The 27,935-nt window shown below is 39.6% G+C and overlaps 1 protein-coding gene and 1 long non-coding RNA gene across 7 annotated transcripts in view; both read left to right on the top strand.

Moving 5' to 3' along the window:
- GDAP2 (ganglioside induced differentiation associated protein 2) overlaps positions 1-20,161 on the top strand; it is a 79,472-nt gene extending 59,311 nt beyond the window's left edge. For 2 of the 6 annotated variants that reach the window (XM_086392115.1, XM_086392116.1), the window contains exon 14: positions 4,169-8,138. In XM_086392115.1, the coding sequence (XP_086248241.1) occupies positions 4,169-4,216 (48 nt within the window). In that variant the 3' untranslated portion in view covers positions 4,217-8,138. Of the gene's footprint in view, positions 1-532; positions 907-4,168; positions 8,139-18,970; positions 19,471-19,943 lie in introns of those variants that run through there. The other 4 variants (XM_086392113.1, XM_086392114.1, XR_015160806.1 and 1 more) reach the window with 3 other exon arrangements.
- A 1,238-nt stretch (positions 20,162-21,399) lies between these two features.
- On the top strand, positions 21,400-26,984 carry LOC147376170 (uncharacterized). The gene is made up of 2 exons (XR_015160807.1): positions 21,400-21,545; positions 26,907-26,984. It is a non-coding gene; the product is annotated as an uncharacterized LOC147376170 (long non-coding RNA).
- The last annotated feature ends 951 nt before the right edge of the window (positions 26,985-27,935 follow it).

The following is a 27,935-nucleotide window of genomic DNA, read 5'->3' as shown; positions in this document are numbered from 1 at the left end:
CCTAATTTTATTAAGGCTAAATGACTTTTCATCTACATAAATAGAACCAAAAGAATCTGTTGATATCCAGCATTTTTCAGCATTCATTGTAAGCCAAGTAACCTATTTTAGTCTTTACCCTACTAAAAGTTCCGCTTGTATAACGTTTGTAAGAGTGTCAATCAATAATATTAACATTGTTACTTACACAATATATTAAACACTAAGAAATGGCTACTCTAGAATTTCATCTGAGCTCTAGTCCTTTGTGGTTATTCACTATCACTTGAGTAGTTAAAAAAGTGTAACATGCTTGCCAAATAAGGCAAGTGATGGTAAGGCAATTATCAGTTGCCTTATTTAATTAATGCTGATTGCATATTTTGGGGGATGAAGCAGAGCATATATTTGTAGGTTATCTTAAACTTAAAGTGAATTATTCTTCCTTAACTATCGTACAACATATATATAGTAAAGTAAATATTCTACAAGACATTTTTTCTCTAAAATTTCTCCAACTTCAGTTGCGATTCCTGTTCCCTTTATGTGATAGGTGGTGTGCTCAGTCATGTCTGACTGTTTTAACCTTATGGACTGTAGGCCGTCAGGCTTCTCTGTCCATCGGATTTTCCAGGCAAGAATACTGGAGTGGGTTCTTCCTGACACAGGGATCGAGCCCACATCTTCTGAGCTGGCAGGCAGATACTTTACCACCGAACCACTAGGGGAGCCCTTTCTATATTCTTAAGGGCCTACAAAGAAGGCTTTCATTAAATATCAACACCATCCTCAAGCTTGGTTTTGTTTTTCTGTCTTATATGTATGTGCTTTTAGGTTTTTTATTTTTTTTTAAGATTTAATCTATCAAATACAGGCCTAATTAATAATTTTATTCATCAAAATTAAATAAACTGCAATATAACATCACTCTGGATTATCTCTCTGTATCTGTACTGCTGCTGCTGCTAAGTCACTTCAGTCATGTCTGACTCTGTGCAACCCCATAGACAGCAGCCCACCAGGCTCCACCATCCCTGGGATTCTCCAGGCAAGAACACTGGAGTGGGTTGCCATTTCCTTCTCCAGTGCATGAAAGTGAAAGTGAAGTCGCTCAGTTGTGTCCGGCTCTTCGCAACCCCATGGACTGAAGCCTACCAGGCTCCTCCGTCCTTGGGATTTTCCAGGCAAGAGTACTGGAGTGGGATGCCATTGCCTACTAGAGCTTTCTAAAACTGAAATATTAGGTGCTCTATACCTAAAGCCAAGGAGAGGAATAAGAAGAGAGAAGAAACAGCAGAAGGTGTCAGCAGATGATGTGGACAGAGCAGGCAGAGAGCACATCCCTAGATCCTGGAGCTCTTCACTTTATGCCGCAGTCCTTTGGTGCCTTTGTGGTCAGTGGAGAGTGTTGTACATGGAGAACTTTTGTGTTCCTGTTTAGAAAGATGGCTAAAGAAACCATGTAGAGAAGGATTAGACAGAATAAGACCCTAGGCAAGGAGACAAGTAAGAGGCTATTCAAGAAAGTCAGGGGAGACTTGAGACTAGAGCTAGGTGGTGGTAGTGATAATGGTAAGGTTTGAAGATCTTAAGGGATAGTTAAAATTAGATATTTTAGGGAATAAAATCCCCAGCATTATGGTGACCAAGTAGCCAACCACTGGGAGGAGTAAAGGAGGAAAGAAGCCTGAGGTAACTGCCAACATTTCTGCTTTGGAAGACTTGGAGAATGTTATTGCCACCATCCCAGAGAAGCAGTTTGGAGAAATAGCACTGGGACGCTCAGAGAGAGGAGACAGGTGGTCTCTTAAGTTTGTGACACATTAGGTTTGAGGTGCTGCATGGGAGGAGAAGGGGGCAACACAGGATGAGATGATTGGATGGCATCATCAACTCAATCAATGGACATGAGTTTGAGCACACTCTGGGAGGTAGTGAAGGATAGGGAAGCCTGGCATGCTGCAGTCTACGGGGTTACAAACTAAGTGACTGAACAACAGATGAGACGTTGAAGTGAAGGTCTAGAAATTGGATAGGTATTTCCTTGTAAAGAAAAGCTTTTCCTTTCCTAGAAAGAATTAAAAATATGCTTAGAGAAAAGGAAATGAGTGTATTGTTGGTCAATTTGATTATCATCTTCAAGAATGCTTTGCCCATAGTAGATTATTTGGTGAATGTATGATCTGCTGCTGCTGCTGCTGCTAAGTCGCTTCAGTCGTGTCCGACTCTGTCCGACCCCATAGACAGCAGCCCACCAGGCTCCCCCGTCCCTGGGATTCTCCAGGCAAGAACACTGGAGTGGGTTGCCATTTCCTTCTCCAATGCATGAAAGGGAAAAGGGAAAAGGGAAAGTGAAGTCGCTCAGTCGTGTCTGACTCTTCACGACCCCATGGTCTGCAGCCTACGAGGCTCCTCTGTCCATGGGATTTTCCAGGCAAGAGTACTGGAGTGGGGTGCCATTGGCAGTCAGCTTCTATTTTTCTGGATCTTATGTGACTTAGAATAGCAACAGAAATTTTATAGGATTAAAAGTCACTTTTGATGTTAATTAGAAGGTAATTTTTATCTATCTAGATCAAAATGGTACTGAGACCATTTCAGAAAGGGAGCTGGTCAGCATTCATATAGTCAGAGAAGAGAGTGTAGAGATTTACCTGGTCACAATTCTTCAAAGTTTTACAGTTGTTTCCAGAAATAGAGAAAATATTTGATTGCTCAGCAGGCTCTTCCACAGTGTGAGACTAATATAAAAGATCTATTTCATAGCATTAAGAATTAGATTTTCCCTTCTTACTTTATCACAATTTAATGTTAATATAGGAAGCTTAGAAAAATACCATAGTGGAATAAAACGGAGAAATCTTAAAGATAGATAGTAAACCATTTCTTTTTAATTGAACTTCAGGATTTCTCTCTTCAGGCATGTATCTTAAGCATAGCATCTGTGCATAATATTGAGGATACTGGTGGGGTTAGTATAACAGATCTTGGTAGGAAATTCTAAAATACAAAATAAAAAAATTTCCTTTTTTTTTTTTTCCCCCCAAGTATCCCAAAATGTAGCCAGTCTTCAGATTTGGTTCTACCAAAAAAAATTTTTTTAATCTTTTTGCTATCTTGTCAGGTTTATAATCAGAAAGTTTTAAAAAAAGAAAGTTTTCCTAGATATTCTCTTTGTTTTCCTGGTTTAGGTCCCAGATCAATTTCTGCTCCAAAGCGTCTGCTCTGAAGAATACAGAACTTTTGATTGACTTAGTCTCTCAAATAACATTTACCTTCCTACTGTGTTTAAGACCGAATAGATTCAATGCTCCAGAACTATAATGGAAATATACCCTCAAGCAATGCTATTTTTCACCCTACCTCATTCTTCATATCTAATTGTTATCTTACTTTGAGCATTTTTTGTTTATAGCTTACTAAAAAAGTTACTCATCAAAGAAATACTTTAATAACAGGAAATGAATCTTAAGTCTCATAAATCTAATTTAGAGACCGGCTAAAACTGTCTTGATTTTTAAGATAAAGTTAGCCAAGATAAAGTCAAAAACTTTCCCCTTACGCTGATTTGTTGCTTTCTGCATTTGACAGTAAAATTCTGGCATTTGATTCTCCATCTTGATCCTGAGTGCCCTAAAAACTGTCCTTGTTAAAAGCCTTGCCACTCGGGCATGTCATGAAGAAGCTGTTTTCTGCTGATCTGGTTATTAAATTCCTCAAGGAGAATTTTTGTTTATCTCAAAGATTCAGCACACAGCAGGACAACACAGTCTAATACGAAAGAATCTGGGCTTTAGATTTGAATAGACATGTATTTAAATTCAGGCTGTTTTGGTTGCCAGCTCGGTGATTTAATCTATGTGACCCTCAGTTTTCTGTTCTGTAAAATGTGGATGTTACCTGCTTCATGGCATTATGTGAGGATATAAAAGGATAATGAAAGAAAAGTGCTGATTAAGTGTCTGGCATATTGAATGTTAATAAATGGTAATATTTTTAAGTATCATTATCCTGATTACTTCTGCCTACATTATAGCAATTCTGACTGACCCCAGTGAAATTGCAGTGTTCCAGGCATGTGCTGGACATTTCACATACATTATATCATTGACTCTAAATCCTTCTCTTTTATATTCCCAGTTACATTGGTCTTAGTATTTAATGTTCTTGTCATTTTTCCTTTCTGCAGGAAAATGGGCCTTACTATACGTCTTATCTTCCATCACCAGATTTGTGACCTGCTGTCGTTCAGCCATCTGGTTTCTAAAGACTCCACTTTCTCCGCAGATCCACTACCTGTTGAAGCAATGCTCATTTTTGCTGTACAGCTCCAGAGAGCCTTTTGTCCCCCACCTCTCTGGTATTTTTTTATTGACTGTATATTTTCTGGCACATAGGCAATCTGAAAATGATAGGCCATTCTGAACTGTACACTTATTTTAAATTTGTATATTTGTATCAAATGAAAATGTTCACTTTTAGAGGGTTGTTAACAGCAATTGGGGAGCAACTTCTGAGTATCTTCAGTTTCCTGGAAGGACACTGGATTCTCCATTAGACAAGCTGCAATATCATTCACATCATGCCTCTCACATTGCACGCCTTCTGTGTATATGCAAGTGTTTCTCAAAATATATAGAACCAATGTATGCTGACCGGATGCATTGTTTGCTTCAGATCCTGGCATTATGTTTTATTAAAGATAATTTGGTGAGGATAAAAGAATCATCTGGGATCAAGGATGTAGGGAAAAAAGTATCTGATCAAAAATGTCAGAAATCATTAGCAAGATACAGGTCTTAGAACTTTCCTGCACCAGTTAAGATAAAGACTTAAGGACTAAAGTTGCTGAGCTTGTATGACTTAAGACTGTCCCTGTTATGGCCACAACAGTGGAAGAAAAACAAGAAGGCTGTTGCTCCAGCCTTTTCCTACCATCAGAGGTGGTTTGGTCTCCATATTCAACAGGACAGCGCATATTAGTAATCTTAGTAGAGGGTATCTCCTGAGATGCCATCGGGGAACTTTACAGACTGCTGCCTTCCCAGAGTGTGAATGATTCTATTTGGCTCTTAGGTCTACTTCCTCTGCGGACATTTCCTAGCAGTGTGTCTTGAGTTGCCTACGTCAATATGAAGGAAGTGTGTTGACATGAGCAAAACGGCAGACCACTTTTGCAACTCAGGCTCTATTTGTGCCTTAGCTTGACTAAAAATTAGAATTATGCTAGCTACCTCACAGAGGTATCATAAGGATAGCATTCAGAAAGGGCTTTTGATATCTTTGGATGAAAAATGCTGTGCGGTGGGGTGTCTTCAGTTAGTTTTTCAATGAGAATAAATATCCTTGAGGGAGGGCTACAGGACACTCCGCTTGTCCTTGGCACATGTTGAGTGACTTCCCTTTTCTTGGAACAAGAATTGTTAGTGCAGAATCCCAACCCTTAGGATCCCCTCCTATTTTGTCCAGGTATCTTCTGGCCTTCTCCTTCTCCAGCGCTACACTTTAGCGTGAGGCATGTGTAGCCATTTTAAATGTTACTTCTTGAATGAAGGTCACACTGACATCATTTCCATCTGGGTTTCTAAATACTCCTTTTAATTCCTGCATTCCCCGCCCCACCCCACCCCTCAGTCTCCCTCACCCCATCATGTACACTGGCAGTTCGGAGAAGACAAATTAGAATTCTTCTAATGCGCTCAGGATTGATGCTTCCAAGGGTCCCACTCCCTTAGGTCCAAATTAGTTCTTCAGTGGAGATAAAAGAAGCATCATTTTTCATTTATGATAGAGAAATGCCCCTGTAGTTGTGTTAACCCCATCCTCTATTTTCCTGCATAAACAAGAAGGGCCTTTACATTTCTCAGAAAACCAATCTTATCTTCTGCATGTAATGGACACATCTGCTTTCTGCCAGTAATCAAAACCACTTGTTCCTCGCATATGCTTATTTGTTAAGGACTTCCTGTTATGTTCCCTAGGTCATCGGGTCTAGACAGCCAGTCAGATGTCTGGTATTAACCTTCATCTCAAACAGTATTACTTCAATCCTTTGAGCCTTGACTTTTAAAAATCTGAAAAATTAGCTTAATCTTCTCTAGTCAATTCTTAGATTGTATTTGAGGTGGCGTTTCACTAGGACCAGTTGTAAAAATACACCAACTTTTCTCTATTATAGCTGGACTTGGCTACCTTACGTTGGCATCTGGCCTGAATCATTTCCTTAGAAGGTTCAAGCTACTTTGCTGTTTGGAACCAAATTTTACAATTTCTTATAGGCAATACTTTATAAAAGATATCCCTTTGCAATATTCACAGCAATATATTAATGATTAATCACAAGCCAGAATGTTCAAATGATGTCCTAGAGTGTAAAGGTGGTATGGGGCTATATACATATCAACTGCATTTAATAATTTAATGATGACTAAAGATAAGGTTGCTCTTCTCGGTGAAACTGAATTTGGTATTGGACCAGATTCATGCTTTTATATAGCTGTCTGAAATGTTATGTAATGAAGTTCTTTCAATGTACTAAATCCTAAGAGGGGAGCATAGTGACCTTGATGTTGAAATGATAGAGTAACGTTCAGGGTATATCTGCCTAGATGACACATACCACTTTCAAGGATATACACATTAGAGAATAAATGGGTGGAGATGACCCCTAGCATCTGATATTAATTCAAAGCATCAAGTCCTTAATTTAATTAAATTTCTGTCATGACAAATGCTAGTTGAATTGAGGTAGAAACTACTTATAGACTGTTAAGTTAATTTAAATTAGCTCATGGAAGACATAATATGATTTTTAAATAAGTATGTTTCTTGCTTCAGTATATATTTGGGTTCCTAACTTATCTGTATTCATTCTTAACTCATCTATTTTGCTATTTCTTGATGGCAAAAAGACCTTCTGAGAAAAGCTCAGTATTTATTAGACTCAAGGTTTAGAGACCAGGTGGTTCGTATCTTAAAGATTTTTTTTCTTTATTTAATATATATCTTATTTCATTGGCTGATGCTCCATTATGTTTATTTTTTCTAAAGTAAACCCTCTATAATAGTTGAGACTAATAGAGGATTTTTAGATTACTTTTTAGGGTAAATGGATATAGATTTTTTTTATCAAATGTCTGAAGTTCAAAATGATTTAATCTCATTTCTAGAGAGAGATGGGTATAATCACTGTAGTAGCAAAACATGGCTTGCCTGTTTCTACCTGTCTTTGCTCAGATATTATTTAATGAATTCAAACTATAGATAATGGTTTAATCTTTCCTTTGCTGCAGTTAATAGGAAAGCCAGAAAATGTAGGTTCAGTATGAGCTACAAAATCACTCCTGGTGTTTCCCCTGGTACATTGTCTATGTATGTATGTATATAGTTTAAATTGCTTAATATATGAACAGAAATTATTGGAATTTGCCCTGGAAAGAGAAAATTTTTATGGTTCTAGTAACGGGTTGATTGTATTAAGGACCAAAAGTTACTACAAGATAGCATGTAAGCCTCTTAAGATTAGAGTTAGCCAGTGACTTTCAGATTGTGGTTCTCTTAGGTTATAGTCATAATCAACAAGCACCAGAGTGTTTCACCTGGGTAGGTGCCAGTATACCTCACAGTATGGGATAGACTCTTGGTTTGCAGTTGCCAAAGAACGAGAAGGATAAAGGAGGGTTTTAATGCTTTTGAGCTGTGGTGTTGGAGAAGACTCTTGAGAGTCCCTTGGACTGCAAGGAGATCCAACCAGTCCATTCTGAAGGAGATCAGCCCTGGGATTTCTTTGGAAGGAATGATGCTAAAGCTGAAACTCCAGTACTTTGGCCACCTCATGCAAAGAGTTGACTCATTGGAAAAGACTCTGATGCTGGGAGGGATTGGGGGCAGGAAGAGAAGGGGACGACAGAGGATGAGATGGCTGGATGGCATCACCGACTCGATGGACGTGAGTCTGAGTGAACTCCGGGAATTGGTGATGGACAAGGAGGCCTGGAGTGCTGCGATTCATGGGGTCGCAAAGAGTCGGACATGACTGTGAGACTAAACTGAACTGAAGGTCGCATCATAAACACAGATTATAAGGATTGCCTAGAGGGTCTAACCATTTATACGTGTATATCTATATCTACATACATATTTATATTTACACACAGTAATCTGGTTTGTTTTGCATTCTTTGTGGTTTAAATGGCCCATATGTAGAGAACATAAAGCAATAAATAGCCTAGTTTAAGCTTTGATTTTACCAAAATAGCCCTTGAAAAGATGGTATCAAGGTCTTTTTAGATATTAGTGACTCCCTTGGATATTAGTTACTAACTTTGTTTTCTGTGTTTCTAAGAACAGCATCTCTGAATCTTAAGTACAACGTGATTTAAATGTATAGGGCCTCTGAGTTCAGGTCTTCCTTCATGGCTCAGATGATAGAGAAGCTACCTGCCGTGCAGGAAACTCAGGTTCAGTCCCTGGGTTGAGAAGATCCCCTGGAAAAAGGAATGGCTACCCACTCCAGTATTCTTGAGAATTCCATGGACAAAGGGAGCCTAGCAGGCTACAGTCCATGGGATGTCAAGAGTCAGACATGACTGAGCAACTAACATGAACAAAGTCTGAGTTCAAGATTAAAAGTATAAATATTCTCTAGGTAAATTACACTGACAAAATCGTAACTGCTGAATGTAAGCTAATATTTTTGTTGAACAGTTAAAACCAACACATTTTGCATATACAATCATATCTTTTTTTTTTTTTTCTGATGGTGTGTTTTGTTAGTGTAATTACAGTCATCATAAACTGAGCCAAGACTTTGTCAAACCAGATGTGTGGACCAAAACATTTAAACACGAGCTGAACATATGTAAATGATTTTAATTGCTTTTGGGCAAAGGAGACCTAACAAAGTTTTGATTGATGTGATCTTGAGATTTGTTTATTCAAAACTCAAAAGTTTTGAATATTTTTCATTTAAAAATAAATTTTGTTCTTTTTGAATTAGAAGTTACATCCCTTTTAAAGAGAGTCCCCCTCTATACAAATACAGCCATTAAGAGCTAGTTAGTAAAATGGTAATGTTTATATTGAACCCCAGGGTTAGGACAGTCTTTTATGGCCACTGTACCTGGCATTTTTCTAATCCCGTAAATTAGCCTACAGAGCAGTATAAAATGCAGTAAATTTTATTGTCAACCTTCTCTATGGAGACCTAGGCTGGTGCTTCTCAAATTTTAATGTGCATATGTTAAATCAGCCAGGAATACATTAAAATGCAGATTCTGATATAGTAGGTCAGGGTGGAGCCTGGGATTTTCAGTTTCTTTTTTTTTTTTTTTGGCCATGCCACATGGCATGTGGAATCTTAGTTCCCTGACCAGGGGTTGAACGTATGCCTCCTGCCTTGGAAGCCCAGAATCTTAACCACTGGGCCACTGAAGAAGTTCCCAATTCTCCATTTCTAACAAGCTCTTAGGTGATATCAATGCTCCTGGTTGAAAGACCACACTTCAAGAGCCTAGACTATATTTAGCTTCCATATTGTCCCTGTTTCTGGTAAAAGGGATAGAATTTATCATTGTAATAATACCTTCTGCAGGCTAGGCATTCCCACATTCCTTATCTCATTTAATCCTCTTAACAAATCCTCTGAAGTATGTGGTGATAGAGGTTAAGTGCTGCTAAAGCCCAAACACACAAGCAGTGCAGTATAGAGCCCTGTTTCTCAAACTTGAATAACACATATCCCCTTTTAATACAGAAAAATTCTCTTAGCTCCTCAGTTTTTTACTTTATTTATTATAGTGTTATCTATGTATATATAAAGTTACATATAAATGCCTTATGCTTATAGCGCTTGCACAAATATAAAATCGAAAGTTTACAGATCAGACACAAACTATGAAACTAATGCAATTTAAAATAGCGTTGACTAGGTGTGGAGGCTGACGGTGTTTTGCCAAGGTGAAGCTGTGGAATGATTACGGTACTGAGTCCTGTGCCACAGGTTACGTATTCAGCATGCCCCTGCTACCACGTGTGTGGTGACGCAGTCCTCCCGCTCTTTGTTCAAACTGTAACGTTTCTTTGTGTAGCGCATAGTGGTGGTGGTTGGTCTTCATGTAGCTTCAGCACATTGTTCCCCTATTAAGTTAGTCTCTGTTCTCATAAGCTTCCACAGCTAAAGCAGAGCCTGGCTTTAACACGCCAGGCTAAATGATGCAAACCAGGGCTGTGAAACATATTTGGCTTTAAGGCAGTTATCCAGATAATTCAGAACATGAATACTGATTATTTTTTAGAAGTTCCATCAACATGAAAACAGTCTAATTCTCATAGTAAACTCCTGAGTCTCTCATCCCACAAACATACACACAGAGACTCTTAATTCCCCTTTCCCCTCTCTCCCAACGAGAATTTTTCATGGCGGTTAACAGCATTGGTCCTTTGGCTTCTGACATACCTGGATTCAGAACTAGGCATGTTTCTCAGCATTTTCTGAGTTTCACTGTTTTCATGTATTAAACAGGGATAATAATACTGATTCAATAATTAAGAGCAATAAATGTAATCATTCATAAAACATGCATAGTAAGTGTTTATAAGTGGTAGCTACCATAGCTTTGATTAGAAGTAATAATAAGTAACATTTGGCGATTTACTTTGTGCCTCTAATGTTGCTAAACTCTTTGCATATGTTATCTTACATACTGAGTTGTAGATTGTTGTTATTCAGTCACTAAGTTGTGTTCGACTCTTTGTGTCCACATACTCCAGTACACCAGGCTCCCCTGTCCTTCACTATCTCCCAGAGTTTGCTCAAATTCATGTCCGTTGAGTCAGTTTTGCTGTCTGACTGTCTCATCCTCTGTTGCCTTCTTCTCCTTTTGCCTTCAGTCTTTCTCAGTATCAGGGTCTTTTCCAGATGAATCGGCTCTTTGCATCAGGTGGCCAAAGTATTGGGGCTTCAGTTGTAGGATTGGAGTTCAAATCCAAGTCTGACTGCAAAGCTCATGCTCTTATAAAAAATAATTAGTATAGAACATCTACACTAAGTTGCTTATTTAAAAAGTTATTTAATGTTAAATTGTATTTTCTCAAAATTTTTGTTACAAAATTAATGATGTTTCCCTGAAGGGGAAATGGCTGAGGTTCGTTTTAATGTTGTATGATGTGCTAATCAAATTGACACATAATAAATTTAAGTTTCTTTTAAAGGCTCTCTTGCTAGGTTGTGGTCCAGTGAAGATACTAGGTCCAGTAGGCTTCACTTGTGCATTATTGTTCTCTTGCATATTTAAGACCTGTAACTAATGGTATTATATAACATGAGATTCTTATTGAATCTCTCAATGTAGCTTTTTTGCAGAAAATAATTCCCCCTTCCCATGGTACTATTCTGGTATTCCTTGATAGTCTGAGAAATAATACACAAACATCTTAATTTTCACCTGTGCAACACATTGTTAAAAATTGTCCTAACTGTTCTTTAAAATAGTTACTACTGATACGTCTATCATTTCCTAGTTTTCTGTTAAAAAGAAAAAAGAAAAAAAACTAGAGTTTTAAAAAACAAACATCTGTTGGCCAGATGTTTATTTCTTTTTTTGTTTTGTTTTGCTTTTTTTCTCTAATTAGGTATTGGGAGACTATACTAGGAGGGAGTTGTAAGAGGAACTCATTTATTAACAAAGATAGTAAACATTTGCGTAAATGATTAGAATTAGTTGGAGACACATGAAATGTGAGGCTGTCATTGAATTTCATTAAAATCTGTTTAAAAATACTTCCCTTTATGCCATCGTACATAGAAGCAGGATAATCTCTGTTGTGGAAATTACTGATTATTTTTCCAGTCCGGCCTCTTTGCCCCACCCCATCAGCAAGATCTCTAAGCTCAATGAATGTGAGCCTCTCTGTCCATGTGAGTTATCAAGATAAAAGATGTGTTCTCTGTGTTACTTCACTGCCTCACCCCATATCACAGCATACAAATCTTTATGTGGCTTCATGTTACAGATACGGCCAAGCTCTACCTGATTTTCTCTATTTTAGCAGTCTGTTAATTGATTTGGGGTATGAGTCCTTCCTCAGTTTATGTTATTCTCCTCTTTCTTGTATTAATTTTAAGACTGGTTCTTTCTACCTTTTCTCTTAATATTTGGATATAATGCCTTCTGGTTTTTTGCCTCTTTAAAATCCAGATTTATTCTCTGTAAGTAGGTACATGAAGCATGTGACTGTTTCATTATGTCTTCTAGTTCAGATGTGTCTGGCATTTTCACTCTGAAATACTACTTATGAATTATAACATCATTGACTTTTTAAACATAGATGGGTTATGTTTTCTATGAATTTTATTTCTTGTACTAAAAGTAGGTTTTTAAAATTTTATGTGAAAGGGGGTAGTGGTTCTCAAAGAGTAGAGAACCACTGAACTCTCTCATCTTACTGATGAAGAAGTAGAGGCCCAGGCAGGTTAAGGCAGCCTGGACTCCTCACCAGATCCTGTGGATTTCAGATTGTTTGAAGGTGACCTTGACATCTATAGCTGCAGCTCTTTGGTTTAACTATGTTTGCCCAGCTGCTTGATTTTCACATTCCTTCTTATGTCCTCCAAAGCAGATTTTATTTTTATCATTTTTTATTTATATTGCACTTAGCCAAGTTCCAGGGAAGGACCAAGTTCAGGAATTAACGGCAGAGGTTATCAGTCATTCAGGGACTGTGAAAATATTTGGGGATGGGAGATAATTGTTCACTTGAAGTTATAGGTGTGAGATTTTAGTTTTTTACCCAACTATCCATTCACTCGCATTCATTGCCCACCTCTTAAGTAAAAATTCCTCCTTCCGACAAAACTGAACAAGAAAGCAGCTTTTAACGCATTTTATTTTGTAGACACAGAAAATGCCAATCTGAAAATGATAAACTTCTACCATCTGGAGAACTGCACAGACTTGGGCACTGCTACCCTATCAAGTGCTAAAGCACACTAAAATAGGCTCTGCATTAACATTGTGGAGGCTCTTGCAGGAGAAACTAAACTCTTATATATGAGCCCATTTTTCTGTCATGTAGTTTTATAGCATAGAAATTCTCTACTTCTTCCTAAGTCAGTGAGCAAGGTCACAGTGCAGAGAAATGCTATACTTCTTCCACTCGTTCAGTAAATAGTTCCTAAGGATCTATACATTAAAATAATGCTGGCTGCTGTAACAACAATGAACGTGCTTAATGGCTTAAACACATTAGAAAATGTATTTCTCACATAAAGCCTGAATAGATATTACTGGTGAGCAAGCACTCCTAGTCCTGATTCAGAGACCTAAACTCCTTCAATTTTGTGGCTCCATCATCTTCAACATGTGGCTTTCAAATTGTTAGTTGCTCAGTCATGTCTGACTCTTTGTGATTTCATCCAGCCAGCCTCCTCCATCCATGGAGTTTTCCAGGCAAGAATAGGGAGTGGGTAGCCATTCTCTTCTCCAGGAGATCTTCTTGACTCAGGGATCGAACCCCTGTCTCCTGCATTGCAGCCAGATTCTTTACCTTCTGAGCCATCAGGGAAGCCCCGTGGCTTTCAAAGGATACATACTTTTCCATTTCAAGCTGGCAGAAGGGGAAGAACACGGAGAACTTGCCAGACCTGGAGGTGACACATAGCACTTCCATTCATATTCCACTATTTAGAACTTAATCATTGGCTACACCTAACAGCAAGGTCAGGAGGTGGGGAATATAGACTAACTGGGCCCAGGAAGAGAGGCATAGGAACTTGGTGCCCAGCTCTTGGCAATAATCCAAGCAGTCTACTACATGCTAGAAAAAATATAAAAAATATGTTCCAACCACGAAGGAATAAATTACCCTGCAATGAAAGAAATGCTCCACTAGACAGATGTCAAACGTCAGAGAAGGGCGTTGGCACATGATCACAACTTTGCCTGAAACAAAATCCCATGGCATAGCTTAGGACATATCTGTAAACTGAAGCTCCTGGTTCAGACCCTCTACACCAAATGTGCTTATACTCTAGAGCAGGAAGAATATGGAGGCATCCAGATGCCTGGTACTGCATCTTATAATATCTTACTACTTCAATACTGTGGATCAAGAGTATTGACTTCTTAGAAATGCATACTCTTCAGGCCTTATCCCAGAACTATGGAATCAAACTGTGCATCTTATCAAGGTTCCCCCAGCGATTGGCATCCACATTAATTTTGAGAGTCACACTGTGATCCTGGCTCTGACACTTATTAGTGTGACTTTAGCCCTATTGTCCCAACTCTGTCCCTTCCCTTCATCTGTAGAGTGGGGGGTAATTGGATATTGGGGTATCTTTCTAGAGATAATGTACGCAAATGTTAAATAACACCTGTCAGCAAGCATTGGATATTTTCTTACACTAAGTATTTACTTTAAAAAACAACTGTAAGGAGACACAGCTCTTTGAACTGTTAACTCTTTGAACGCATTCTCTTTCAACCCTTAGGACTTCAGCCCTTTGAAATGGTGAGAGGTCTTTTATTCATATGGTTTAGTGTTCCTTAGAAATGTGTCAGCTCAGAAAAAATAAACATTTCCAAAGTCAGCGAATGGTGTTTGTCCTGCTGCTGCTGCTGCTGCTAAGTCGCTTCAGTCGTGTCTGACTGTGCAACCCCAAAGATGGCAGCTGTCGTAGTAAGCCCTAATATAGACAGCAACCACGATCTCAATCAATGAATTTGGTAAACTTTAAAGTATATACGGACATGATCTACTTACATGCCAAACCTTGAGAGACAGTAAATTCTTAAGGAACTTTAGTTATATATAGTAACCTTAGATTAATTGAAACAGGAAAAACCATTTATTTATAAATTAACTAATTTGCTTCAACCAGAAAATAACTTGGTTTTCAGCCTTTTGGAAATGTGTTTTCTTGTATAATCTTTGTGCCTCATTTAGTAAGTGTAATATATGCATATTAAAGTTAATTTTTGCTTTATGTAATGATTTAGAAAGCATATCTAGATCTTTCAGCACCTTGGGTTTATCTTTTTAAAACTGTTCCTCTTAATCCTATGTGGTTAGTGGTTATGTGGTTAGAAATTTATCAGAGTTAAGGCTGAATAGGTACTGCTCTAAGAATACAATCTGAGATGTAAAAGCATCTTTAAAGTCAGATCCTAATATCAGCTTATTTGATTTTTTTCCTCTTGCTCCTAAGTTACAATTTTAAAATTTCAGTTTAATTAAATTACACTTATTGATGTTATGGGTGGCTTACTGTAGTTCATCAGATTATTTAAAACTAGGAAATAAATTGAAAGACTAACTATTATGGCTTTCACTCAAGGAAAGGAACAAGACAAGAACCACTGGCATTTAGGTTCAGATGGGAGCATCTCAGTCTAAGTTCGTATATGCCCCTATGCATTTAGACCTGGCCTCCCAAGTCATAGAGGAATCATCCTGCCCATCTGACAAGTGAGATCCAAAATGTTACAGGTTGTTTCCTTTGTACAACACTTAGTGTGAGACCAGAACTAAGAGGCACTAACACTTTCCTGTTGAATCCGTCTTGTTGGTATGTTGTACAAACCAATTTGGTTTTGAACCTCATCTAACCCCCACAGGACTTACACTTGCAAAAAGGCAAAAATCCCGTGTTTTAGTCACAGTAGTGAAATGGCACAGTGTAAAGCCACTCTGCATCTAGTGTTTTTTTGTTTGTTTTATCTTTATGTTTATAATTTATAAATTATGTTTATGTTTATAATTTGTAACGTACCAAAATCAAATTATAATATAATTCTGTGTTATATTCTTTGTGAATATAAAGACTTCTATTTCTATTCCAGTCTTATGGCGTATATCCTTTTTTGTATGTTTATTTTCTCTTTCCTTTTTTAAGCAGCTTTGAAAGTGAAAGTGTTAGATGCTCAGTCATGACTGACTGACTGTGACCCCATGGACTGCAGTGTAGCCCTCCAGGCCTCTGTCCATGGGATTTCCCAGGCAAGAATACTGGAGTGGGTAGCCATTCCCTTCTCTAGGGGATCTACCAGATCTAGGGACTTAACCTGGGTCTCCTGCACTGCAGGCAGATTCTTTACCATCTGAGCCACTAATAAGACACAGTTCACGTATCATAAAATTCAGTCATTTAAAGTGTACAGTTCAGTGGCTTTTAGGAAATTCAAAGTTGCACAGCCATCACCACTGTCTACATTGAGCCTGGCGGGCTATAGTCATAAGGTCGTAAAGAGTCAGTCACGACTGAAGCGACTTAGCGCACACACAGAGTGTCGTCAGCGTCCTGAAGGGAAGCCCCATACCCATGTACTGTCATTCCCAATTCCCGCTCTTCTTCAACCTCCCTCCTGCATCTGGATCTTGCTGCCATGGGTCCTGCCTCTAAGATACTTTGTGTTGCGCTCATTGGAAGAAAGTCTCAATAAATATTCGTTGAATAAGTTAAGACCCACAAAGCCACCAGCTAGGGGGTGGCAACTTAGGAGTAATTGAAAGGGCAGTGGAATCCGTGTCAAAAGATTGGATTTAAATCCTGACTGATACTCACCAGCAGTGCTGTTCTGGGTTTAGAGCCACTTGCCCTTTTCTGTGTGGTGAAGACTCTTGTTAGTCCCTTGGACAACAAGAAGATCAAACCAGTCAATCCTAAAGGAAATTAAATGTGATTATTCATTGGAAGGACTGATGCTGAAGTTGAAGCTCCAATACTTTGGCCACCTGATGTGAAGAACCAACTCATCGGAAAAGACCACGAACCTGAGAAAGATTGAGGGCAGGAGGAGGAAGGGACGACAGGATGAGATGGTTGGATGGCATCATCGACTCAATGGACTTGAATTTGAGCAAACTCCAGGAGATAGATAGTAAAGGACAGGGAAACCTGGCATGCTGCAGTCCATGGGGTCACAAAGAGTCAGACACGACCAAGTGAGTGAACAACAAGCCCTTCTCACCCTCAGTTTTGACATCCATGACATGTAGATGGTTGTGAGAATCATTGGAGAAAATACAGTTAAGCACTGGGCATAGAACCCGACCCACACCATGAAGGCAATTATGAATTTGTTCATCCAAGAAAGAGAAACCCCTAGGGTGATGACCAGGGGAAATACCCGCCACCAGATTGCTCTGAAGCCTAATGAAGGTCAAACCCGAGGGCTTCAAAGTAGTGGCAGTGCACTTTCCTGACCTCAGTCCCCCAGTTTCTTTCCTCAAAGAAAAGGGAATTCTGGAATGCAACTTATGATTACTTTCCTTACCTCACAACTGCGGCCTCTCCCATTTCTGCATTGCCGGCCATTTCCTCTCCACTGCTGCTGATGCTGAGTCTCACGGAGGGCCCATACTGAGCACAGAATCAAGCACTGTCCATCAGCTGTAAAGACAGACTGACCTTCCAAGGTGGATTACCACACCCTCACCCCAACTTCAGCAATATTTATTGCTCCTTTCCATCACCAGGGGTGCAGAAACCCTCTCTAGGAGGATAAGCTGCCTAATTTGGTCAATTGGCAACCTCAGGCTGATTGATAGGCTTTTCAGGGACTATGGCCCATATTTAACTTTTTCTCTCTTAAAGCTGCCACCTCCCCTCTGCCCCCGGAGTTACCTCAGCAGATTTGCTGTGCATGCATGTTGCAAAAGCCTTTTCTACACAACAGTAATGAAATCCTAGTCATTGTCAACTACAAAATGCCAAGCATTGTAAATATATTATCTCTCATCTTTAGGATAAAGCTTGCAAGCAGATATTTCCCCCATTTTGTGAGGGGAGGGCGGGGAGTGGGATTCTTAAGGTGAAGAAACTGGCCATAGGGAATAGGTTTTGGAAGGGCAGAGAAGATTGTGTAGCTACCAATACAAAGCATTTTTCTTAAACTCTTGGGCTGTCCAGTAGTGACATCGGTCTGGTATATAGAAGCATAGTGTGTGTGTACAGGTGTGCTCAGTCGTGTCCCACTCTTTGAGAGGCTTCTATTCAAATCTGTATCTCAACCGTTCACTAGCTCTATGACCTTGAACTCATGTCCCTATCTCTTTGAATTTCAGTTCTTTCATATGTAAAAAGTACTTACCTCTTAGAGTTGTGAGTATCCAATGACTTAATAGCTCTAAAATTCTCAAATATAATAGCTGTTTTCTCATTTAAATATTCTAAGTGCTATGATCAAAATGTCTCACCTTTGCACACTGATGCCTTTGACCCTTAATTGTAAGTTGTGTCATATTACCAGTTCAGAAGATGTATGCTGTATTTGGTATGTATCTCCTTCCAGAGGAAATGACATTTTAAATCAGGGGTTGGCAAACATTTTGGGGAAAGGACTAGATAGTAAATAGTTTAGGCTTTTCAGGCCATATGTTGTCTTGTCACAACTGTTCATCTGTGCTGCTGTAATGTGGAAGCAGCCATGACCATGCTCAAGCAGATGAGTGTGCCTGTGTTCCAGTAAGACTTTATTTACAGGGGCTGGAATTTACATTTTCAAGTATATTAAAATTCTCTTTATTTTCAGCAGTTTAAAAAGGTCTAAGTCACACTTAGCTTGAAGACCCTATAAAGACAGACAGTGACTGGCCTTAGTTTTGCCAACCTCTTTTTAAATAATTTAATAATTCTTTAAAGTTAATGAATACAGCAAAGTGCTCACTAGGGAAAAGCAATGCAAAGGAAGAACATTAAGAGCTAGTGGATCTATCAACTAGCTAGCCCAGGTCATAACTGTATTAGTCACTCCCTGCTCTAACACAGTCATGCAACCACTTTGAGCTTAACCTTTAAAAGAGCTTAATCTATAAAAATGAAGTAATAACTCTCTGACCCACACCTACTCCTTCCTGGGGAAGGGAGTTTAATAATATTTATCATTTATTCATTTATTGAATTTATGCTTCTGTGCTTATACTTGAATCATGTTAGTTCCAATCTTATTATCCACATTTAAAGATGGATGAATCTTATCTTCATTGACAGATGAAGAAATGGAGACTCGGAGGCAAATAATCTGCTCCAGATTACAGTTGTTGCTATTGCTAAGTCACTTCAGTCGTGTCCGACTCTGTGTGACCCCATAGATGGCAGCCCACCAGGCTCCCCCATCCCTGGGATTCTCCAGGCAAGAACACTGGAGTAGGTTGCCATTTCCTTCTCCAATGCATGAAAGTGAAAAGTGAAAAGGAAGTCGCTCTGTCGTGTCCGACTCTTCGCGACCCCATGGACTGCAGCCTACCAGGCTCCTCCGTCCGTGGGATTTTCCAGGCAAGAGTACTGGAGTGGGGTGCCATCGCCTTCTCCGCCAGATTACAGTACCAGTGTCTAAACCCAGGTATCTGACTCCTATCAACCCTCTAAGCTTCTCTATAGAAAACACTCTGTGACAGCAGGCACCTCATTGGACTCACTCTGTGCTAAATCCCCCAGTGCCTAGACTAGTACCTGGCGTATAATAAACATTGCACAAATACTTAACTGAATTCATGAATGAAGGAATTCATCCATTATGCCAGTGGTCCTTAATCTTTTTTAAGATCAGGGATACATTTGGGAAATAATTTAAAGTTCTGAACCATCTCTTCAGATAAATTTCAGACTGAGAAACTTTGCCTTAAGTATTTGGCTAGCTGCTCAAAGAAGATGCTGTTCACATACTCTGAATAATACTGATTATAATTCTTACGCTAAGTATGGAAACAGGATTTGGAGGTGTCTTGTTTCTTCTTGTCAAGATAACTTTAAATCATGATATTAAAAGTGTTAAGGCCTAAAACATTTTCTTCTCTGCAGTTGCTCATAGCTCCCAGGCATACTTTTTAAAACTCTGGATTCTCTTAAAAATCACATTTTCAAAATGTTACTTAAAAGTGATTTTTATTGGTCCAAGTTGCTTCAACATGAAAAGGGAGAAACCAAGCCCTATTAAAATGAACATGCACTTTTTTGCCTTCAGGGATACAGCTGTGAGAGCAGTGTCTGTTCCTCACTACCCACGGCCAACCGGATCTGAATCCAGTAAGTCACTCAGAAGAGGCCTTCTGCTGTTGCTTCTTGTCAGTTACTTACAGCTTTACTTTCTACCCCACGGCCTTCTGTGAAGTCGATGAGAAGGGGTTATTGACACTCCAATATTATTAAATTCAGATGTTAACTGAATTTTGTTTTCTTCTATAAGACAGCTATTCTTTATATACACTTATCATTTACATCAGGACCTTATGATCATGACTCACTCCAGGCAAATAGTAAGATTAAGAATAAATTGTTTTCACAGAATGTTATAAAAATAAAATCTGTTGATTATGGGAACTTAAAAACATTAAGGAACTACAATCATGTAATACTGCCTTCCTACTTTCTTTCATTGCATTCTCCCAAAGAAGTCCCATTCTGAAATATGAGTATTTTCTTTCAGCGTTTTTGGGACAAGTCTCTCTATTCATAACTTTGGTCATGTCATAACATTTAGTTTCTCCCCATTGCACTTATTACCAGGATTCATATCCAGCCACATCAACTGTGAAAAATACTGGAATACTCCGTATGCGTTGGTATATAGCTGCTCTCCTGAGCCCTCCAAGTATCCTTTGCTACCCCATCCCTCCCCCAGTTTCCTCTCTCTTTATAATCCAGCAACGAAAGGGTTAATGCCACTTGCCCTTCTAGAACCCCACTCCAAGACTATGACTAGTGTCTCTTCTGACTGGTCAGTTCCAATGCCATGCCCGTTTAAACATCACACTAGAGTATTACCATATGTGTTAGTGGCTCAGTCGTTTCCCACTCTGTGACCCCATGGACTGTAGCCCACCAGGCTCCTCTGTCCATGGGATTTCCCAGGCCAGAAGAATACTGGAGTGGGTTGCCATTTCCTTCTCCAGGGGATCTTCTGGACCCAGAGATTGAACATGGGTCTCCCACAGTGCAAGCAGATTCTTTGCCATCTGAGCCACTAGGTGGACTATATTACTATATATATAAATATATATATATATATATTGTGTGTATGTGTATGTATTATATATATGTGTGTGTATGAGTTCACCCATTCATATATACTATATAGTGTATATGAATAGATACATGAATACATATGAATGACTAGGGGTATAAACATTTCCTTTGTATGCATTGCTATATTCCCAATCTCCTTGAACGGTCCCCAGTGGGTAGTAGGCTTTTAAATAATTGTTAAAAGAAAATATTGTGTTTTGTGCTTATGTTATCAAAGAAGTTAGATCTAAAGCAGGAGAACCACGTGATCAATCAGGATTTGGGAATGACCTAATAAGGCATGGGAGCAGAAAAGACATGAGTCAAGTGCAAGTCAGGTCTCAGCCAAATGGCCTTTCCTTTGATGAGCAGCCTTGCTTCACCACATTAGCTCTTAATAATTTGCTTTTTTTCAGGAAAGGTGAATGTAAGTGAGGATTGGGTTTCAGGTCCAAATTTGCCTCATTCATGATGAAATACTAGACCTGAGAAGCAGCAGCCGATTGTCTTACGCTGAGCCAACAAGGCATGGAAGCCTGAGGCAAGGCTCTGAGATGATGAGGTAGGCTTGCCGAGGAGTTTTGTGCAGTCTTCTGTGCTGGTGGAGACGGAGTCACCCAGAATAACTGAGTTGAGCTGTAAAGCCCATGCAGTCAGAGCTGTTCCTACCCTTCCTGGAAGCTGGGCATCTACACACACAGAGAAAGAGTGGATGCTCATGGTCTCCCCTCTCTCCTTCCTCTCAGGTAAAGCTCACCTGCACATTCCTGGGTACCACATCAGCGTGTGTGTCTTGTCAAGCTAGGGAATAGAGAAGAAATGTGCATTTCACATCATTTTAGCAGAATCCAAAATTTAGTGTGGTACATGATTTAGAGTTTTCTAACACTTCCTGTCTGTCCTCAGAAGCCACTTCTGAATGTCCTTGAACTTCTGAAGCTGTTTCCAAACTGTACTCTTACTTTTTATTTTTACTTTGTGATATAGAATCTTCTATTTTATTTTCTAAAAATGCCTTTTTTAAGGTTTGAGAAATACCAGCTAAACAAAGCTTTTTACAATTTGGTTTAAGTTGTAAATCAAATTGTGCCACATTCATCTTCCTAATGTCTCTTGCCTTGTGACACCATCCCCAGATGGAAATAGCTCTTGATCAGGCCCCGTGTTCTTGGGGAACTGCAGGGCACCCAGTGGTAACCACAGACTGCCGTCTGGGTCCATGACTCTTCTTAATCATACCAAAGAGGTTCTGTGTTTTCCCCCTCAGGACAGCAAAAGAATTGATGTGAAACAAGGTGCTGCTGCTGCCTACGCATTTCAGGTCTCATACTATAAGCACATTTCCTTTTTGTGTTTATTTGGTGCCATCTACTTGGCAATTTTTCTCCTTATTGATTTCTCTGTTTAAAGTGGCTCCCAGAAGAGTGCTCAAGTGCCGTCTCATATTGCTAAATGCAAGAAGGCTATGGTGTGCTTTATGGAGAAAATAACTCCATGAAGTGTTGAATAAGCTTCATTCAGGCATCAGTTATGGTACTGTTGGCCATGAATTCAATGTTAATGAATCAACAGTCTATATCATACAAAGAATCTTTAAACAGAAACACACATAAAACAAAGTGATGGATTGATTGGTTGATGAAAATGTGGCCAGAGGCTCAAAGGAACTTCATCTTTGTATTTCTCTTAGAAGCAGTGTTTAGTGTTTGCAGCAAATTTATAGAACATACGGATCACAAATAATAGAATCAGCTGTAGTTGTGAGCAACTGAACCCAAGCTATTGTGTCCTACTGGAGTTACAAGTTTACTATGTACTCAAAAAATAATGGTCAAGCAGCAACTATGCCCTGAGCTCCTGGAATATAATCTTGTACAAGAGGGTCATAGTTCTAAACTTCATGCATCTCATAGCCTGGTAGGGATGTTAAATTTTAAAAATTTTTTGTAAACATGCAGGACAAATGTGAATCTGGTATTAATGACCAGTTCTCTTACAACAGGAGATGGACGAAATCCTTAGCCAGAGGGACTAAAGAAGTGTATATTCTGAGTCCTTCTCCTTTCTGCATTAAAATGTGATCAGCTACCTGAAAGCTCCCCTTCACAGTCCTGCATCCAGTGAGAATCTTAATATGCAACAAGTTAGTATGTCCCTCCCCACTCAGAAGAAAGGTCTGGAAAAACCTTAATCCGAGTGTTGCAAAAAGCTTATGTTTTGGATACTAACTCTGATTAGTTACTTGCATCACTGTGGTAAGAATGACCATGCTGTCCTCCTGGGCTGAGCAGGAGAAAATGCTGAAATCTAATAGTAACAGTTGGTGTACCATGTAGTTGCCCAGTTTTCCATGACTGCCATGTGTCTGGTATTTGAATGTCTGGAAGCACATAGACTCATTGACCCACTTACTGCAAGGTGATATATGGGCTTTCTACTTAATCAGGGCCAGACCATCATTCTAGCCTCTCTCGCTGTGCATTTCACTGCTTCCACGTCATTCTGAGAAATGTCCCTGTCTAGAACTTCCCGTGTCACACTCTGAGATCTTTCTTTACATTTGGCTGCACTGTGTCTTTGTCTCTGCATGTGGGTTTTCTCTAGTCGCGGGGCACTGACTTATTGCAGTGGCTTCTCTTGTTGCACAGCACAGGCTTTAGGAGTTGTGGCTCGTGGGCTCAGCAGTTGCAGTTCACAGGCTCTAGAGCGAGGGCTCAGTAGTTGTGGCACACAGGCTTAGTTGCTCCATGAACTGGTATCTCCTGTACCACAAGGTGGATTCTCAACCACTGGATCACAAGCCCCCCGCCCCCCATCTTTCTTTAAATATTAGCATCTATCCTTTGAATGTGTTTGGGGACTACATGCCCATCCTCAGAAGGGGAACCACCAACTCCCCATTTATGATGACTCAGTCCCTGATAACACTTTCTTCTTCCAGCAGAGTGTCACCATTAGGAGGCCAATACCTGATTCATGAGAGTCCTGTCTTTATTTAGATTCTGCTGGTCTGCATCATGCATATGCTTGTGGTATCCAGGGGGTCTGTTAGAGACTGGTGACCTTCCTTTCACATAGCAACAAATTTCAGAGAGTTACTTGTCACTATGAGTGGTTTCTCTAGGTTCAAGCTTGTAAATGTAAGATTTTTAGCAGCTGTATTTCTGTCACTGCAGTCGTCTCTCTACCTATTGGAAACTTGGGAAACCTTTGTGGTATTCAGATTTGCCAAGCTTCATCAATTATGCAAATAGACCTCTGGATGCTGCCTGCCATGAAATATTTTCTTCATATTGCTACAGTAACGAAAGGAACTGTGTTAACCTTCCATGTAGGTTTTGGCAAAAGACAACAGCTTCCCACCTAGACTGTACCCTCCAGCAGGGGAAACCATGCAGGACCTGTTTTAAAAACCCCAGTATCTACAGCGCTGAGCACAACACCTGCACGAAAGTATTTTTTTTCACTGACACTGAGCTAAGTGCCCCTTTGGATTCTCACATTAATCAGAAGCCCTGCCCTTTATAGTTACTTCTGGCTATGACAATATAAATATGCACTCCTTAACTACACCACATTTTATTTTTTTAATACAGAGAGTTTCTTTTGTTCAGTCACTAAGTCATGTCCGACTCTTTGTGACCCCATGAACTGTAGCATGCCAGGCTTCCCTGTCCTTCACCATCTCCCAGAGTTTGCTCAAACTCATGTCCTATTTATTTGTTTGGCTGCTTTGTATATGAGATCTTAGTTCCTCAACCAGGGATTGAAGCCATTCCCCCTTAAGTGGAAACATAGTGTCTTAACCACTGAACTGCCCAGGAAGCCCCATACAATATTTTTAAAATATCCTACTTCTTGCCAGGGATATGGGCAGTATTTAACAGTTTCACACCCATTTTTATGTGTGTGTGGGGGTTTTTTTTTGTTTGTTTTTTTTTTTTTGCTTTATACTGTAATATTATCGTGAAAAACAATTAGACATGTATCTACAAAGCCATGCATTTTAACTGGGGGATGGAGAAGGTAGGAAGAAGAAGAGGCAGGAAAATCAATGTCTTGCTCTGCTTAAATATCTAAATGACTTTTGGTCTTGCATGAGTTATTTGTAAAGACATAAAGGATGGATATATTTTCACCAACAGTACATTCTTTGGTGAAAGAGAGCCTGCCCCTATTTATAAAGGCTTGATAGTATCCTATGTTTTAAGAGCTGAAGATTCCTTTTCTTCTTGTCTTCCTTGTTTATAGCACTTAACTTGGTAGAATGTTGCAGAAAGAACATGGGCTCTGAAATTAGAAAACCTGGGTTTGAACCCCAACCTCTCAGTTTTTTTTTTTTTAATCTATCTGGCCTTTGTCTCTAAGCTTATTGTCTTCTTATAATTATACTTCTTCACCTCAAAATGTAGCTGAAGATGAACTGTGAACTGGGAAGCACAATATCCAACTAGTAAAGAATCCTCATCACATCCTTTATAAATTCAGTACCAACCCTTTGACTCTGGATACTGTAAGGATCTACTAGAATTACATTTTTCAGCAATGACCTCTGGCCACTTAAGTCTAACATAATAAATGCAAGGACTTTGCCAAAGCAAATTCCTGAAAAGAACACAGTGCGACAGAAGCAGTTCACAAAGTTCTCTAAGTTTTGATTGATGATTACATCCTGCTGCTGTGTTAGCAAGGGCTGGCAACCAACCTGAAGACAGACAAAAGAAGTGATGAAAATGTCAAGATTCCTCAAGCAGATATGTCATGGAATGAGTGGGGGCAGACAAGGATGTTGCATTCAGTGATAAAGGCCAAGAGAACTGGCCATCTCCTCATCAAATTATTGCTATCTTATTTAAAGAATCCCACTTTGCTGTGAAGACTTGAAAATAAACACATTCCAGCAGAGAACTGTCAGTCCTGACCTTTGTTCTGGGTGAACAAGGGTTCACCTATGGACAAGAATAGTATATTGTACTTTCATGTCTTAAAGTTTTAGTTCTTTCTTATAAACATTTGGGACTCTATGACAGTTGCAAGTGAGCATTTTTGGAGACTAGAACTTTATTTGCATTCAAGGCTGTTCCAGAAATACTCCATAGTAATCACACTATGTAGGGTGTCCTTGTTTTGTCACGGTACTGATGAGCTGTGACCTTGCAGAGATTTTCCAGAGGGTCAGGTCTGAGAGTGTGTTGAACTCAACTGCATTTTTACCTTGTCTTAAGAGCATCCGCACGGGCACTCATGAGTTGAAATTTTAACTCTCTTTCCTCCAAGTGTGAGGGAAGCACACAGGAATAAAAAATGCATGCTCTCTATATTTTCCAGAGGAAATTTTGCTGTTGAAAGTCTCCTACATGGTTCCCAAAACTCTTTCATTGTGTAAACCAAGAAGCTCTACACTCTCTTATCACCCTCTTAAGAGAGACACAGATATTCTGACCCAAGTTATCAGGCTTGGACCTCTGGCACATTTGCTCTGTTGTTCTTATTCTTTGCAACACTTTGGACTGTAGCCTGCCAGGCTCCTTTGTCCATGGGATTTTTCAGGCAAGTATATTGGAGTGGGTTACCATTTCCAGGTTCCCAGGGATCGAACCCACATCTCCTGTGTCACCTGCAATTGCAGGCAGATTCTTTACCACTGAGCCATTGGGAAAGCCCCCCCGCCAACTCCCCGCCATGTGTGCATAAACACACATGAAAAATGGGCTGTGAAAGGAAGGAAAGAGAAACTGACATCAGCAAACCAATTAAAAGGAAAAAAAGGGAAAGGAACTAACAAGACATTGAAAAAGGCAGATGGAAATGGGTTACATGGTGGGTGAGGGGAAGAGTTTTCCTGAAGAACATGCTATTTTGGGGGATGACTGTGACCAGCTCAAAGGAAAAACTCTCACAGAACTTCTTTCTTTCTTCCCAGAGGTCTCTGATCATAGGATACACACCAGTGAGTCTAGAAGAAGTAGAAGTATAAAGTCACATTTCTGAGCATCCTGAATTCTGTTTCTCAGTCATTTGAGTTTACTGAAACTATGTTCTTGCCTTCTGTATTGAAAATCTTCAGTAAGCAGTGATATCCTCAGAGAGGCTGAAATATCACGGTGAAGTGAGTACTATAACAGTCGGTATGTATAATCCCTTATGTGCCAGGGGTTATTCTATCTATGAACACATTTAATTCTCCCAAGAATCCTATGAAGCTAGTTATTATCCCCACGCTACAGATGAGGAAATTGAGGCACAATGAGAGTTAGGGCTCTGAGTCACATCAGTAAGAGGGCCAGGATTTGAACCTAGTACTGAAGTCCCCAGGTTTCCAATTTTCCAACTAATAGAGTCAGGTCCTTCCCTAAGGACACCCTGTGAATGATGGTGGGGTCGATGGGAATTCAGGCTCTCAGGCTCCTCAGACAGCCTTACAAACCTTGCAACTGGCATCAGTGTTAAAGGTTCTTAGGCACTGAAGTGTTTAATGTTGAGCTTTATACAAAACAAAGAAGAATATGTTAGCAATTGAATGGGAATGTATATTTGACCTTAGAACTGAGTATGTCGTATCATTAAATAACTGCCCTTCCTATAACAAGACTTGTCTTGGCCACTCCACAAATAACAGCACGTCCCAGTATGAAACAAGAAATGGGTATTCTCCTATGGTGACTTGAGTGTTTTTGATTCGGAGAGACTGGATGCCAGACTTCAGTGTATAGTAGTAATCAGAAAGAAAAGTTCTTTAATAATATTTGGGGGCTGCTTATTTATTCTCTGTTTATAATTTCCAAATGTCTTTTGACCAAATTGCTAAGTCACTTCAGTCTTGTCCGATTCTGTGCAACCCCATAGATGGCAGCCCACCAGGCTCCCCCGTCCCTGGGATTCTCCAGGCAAGAACACTGGAGTGGGTTGCCATTTCCTTCTCCAATGCATGAAAGTGAAAAGTGAAAGTGAA

The sequence above is a fragment of the Bos grunniens genome, chromosome 3 (assembly GCF_055505025.1).
Source record: "Bos grunniens cultivar Pamir isolate PY7600 chromosome 3, Bosgru_T2T1.0, whole genome shotgun sequence".
In the NCBI taxonomy this organism is placed as follows: Eukaryota; Metazoa; Chordata; class Mammalia; order Artiodactyla; family Bovidae; genus Bos; species Bos grunniens.
Note: the sequence above shows the minus strand (reverse complement) of the source record. Positions and strands in the feature narration are given on the sequence as shown.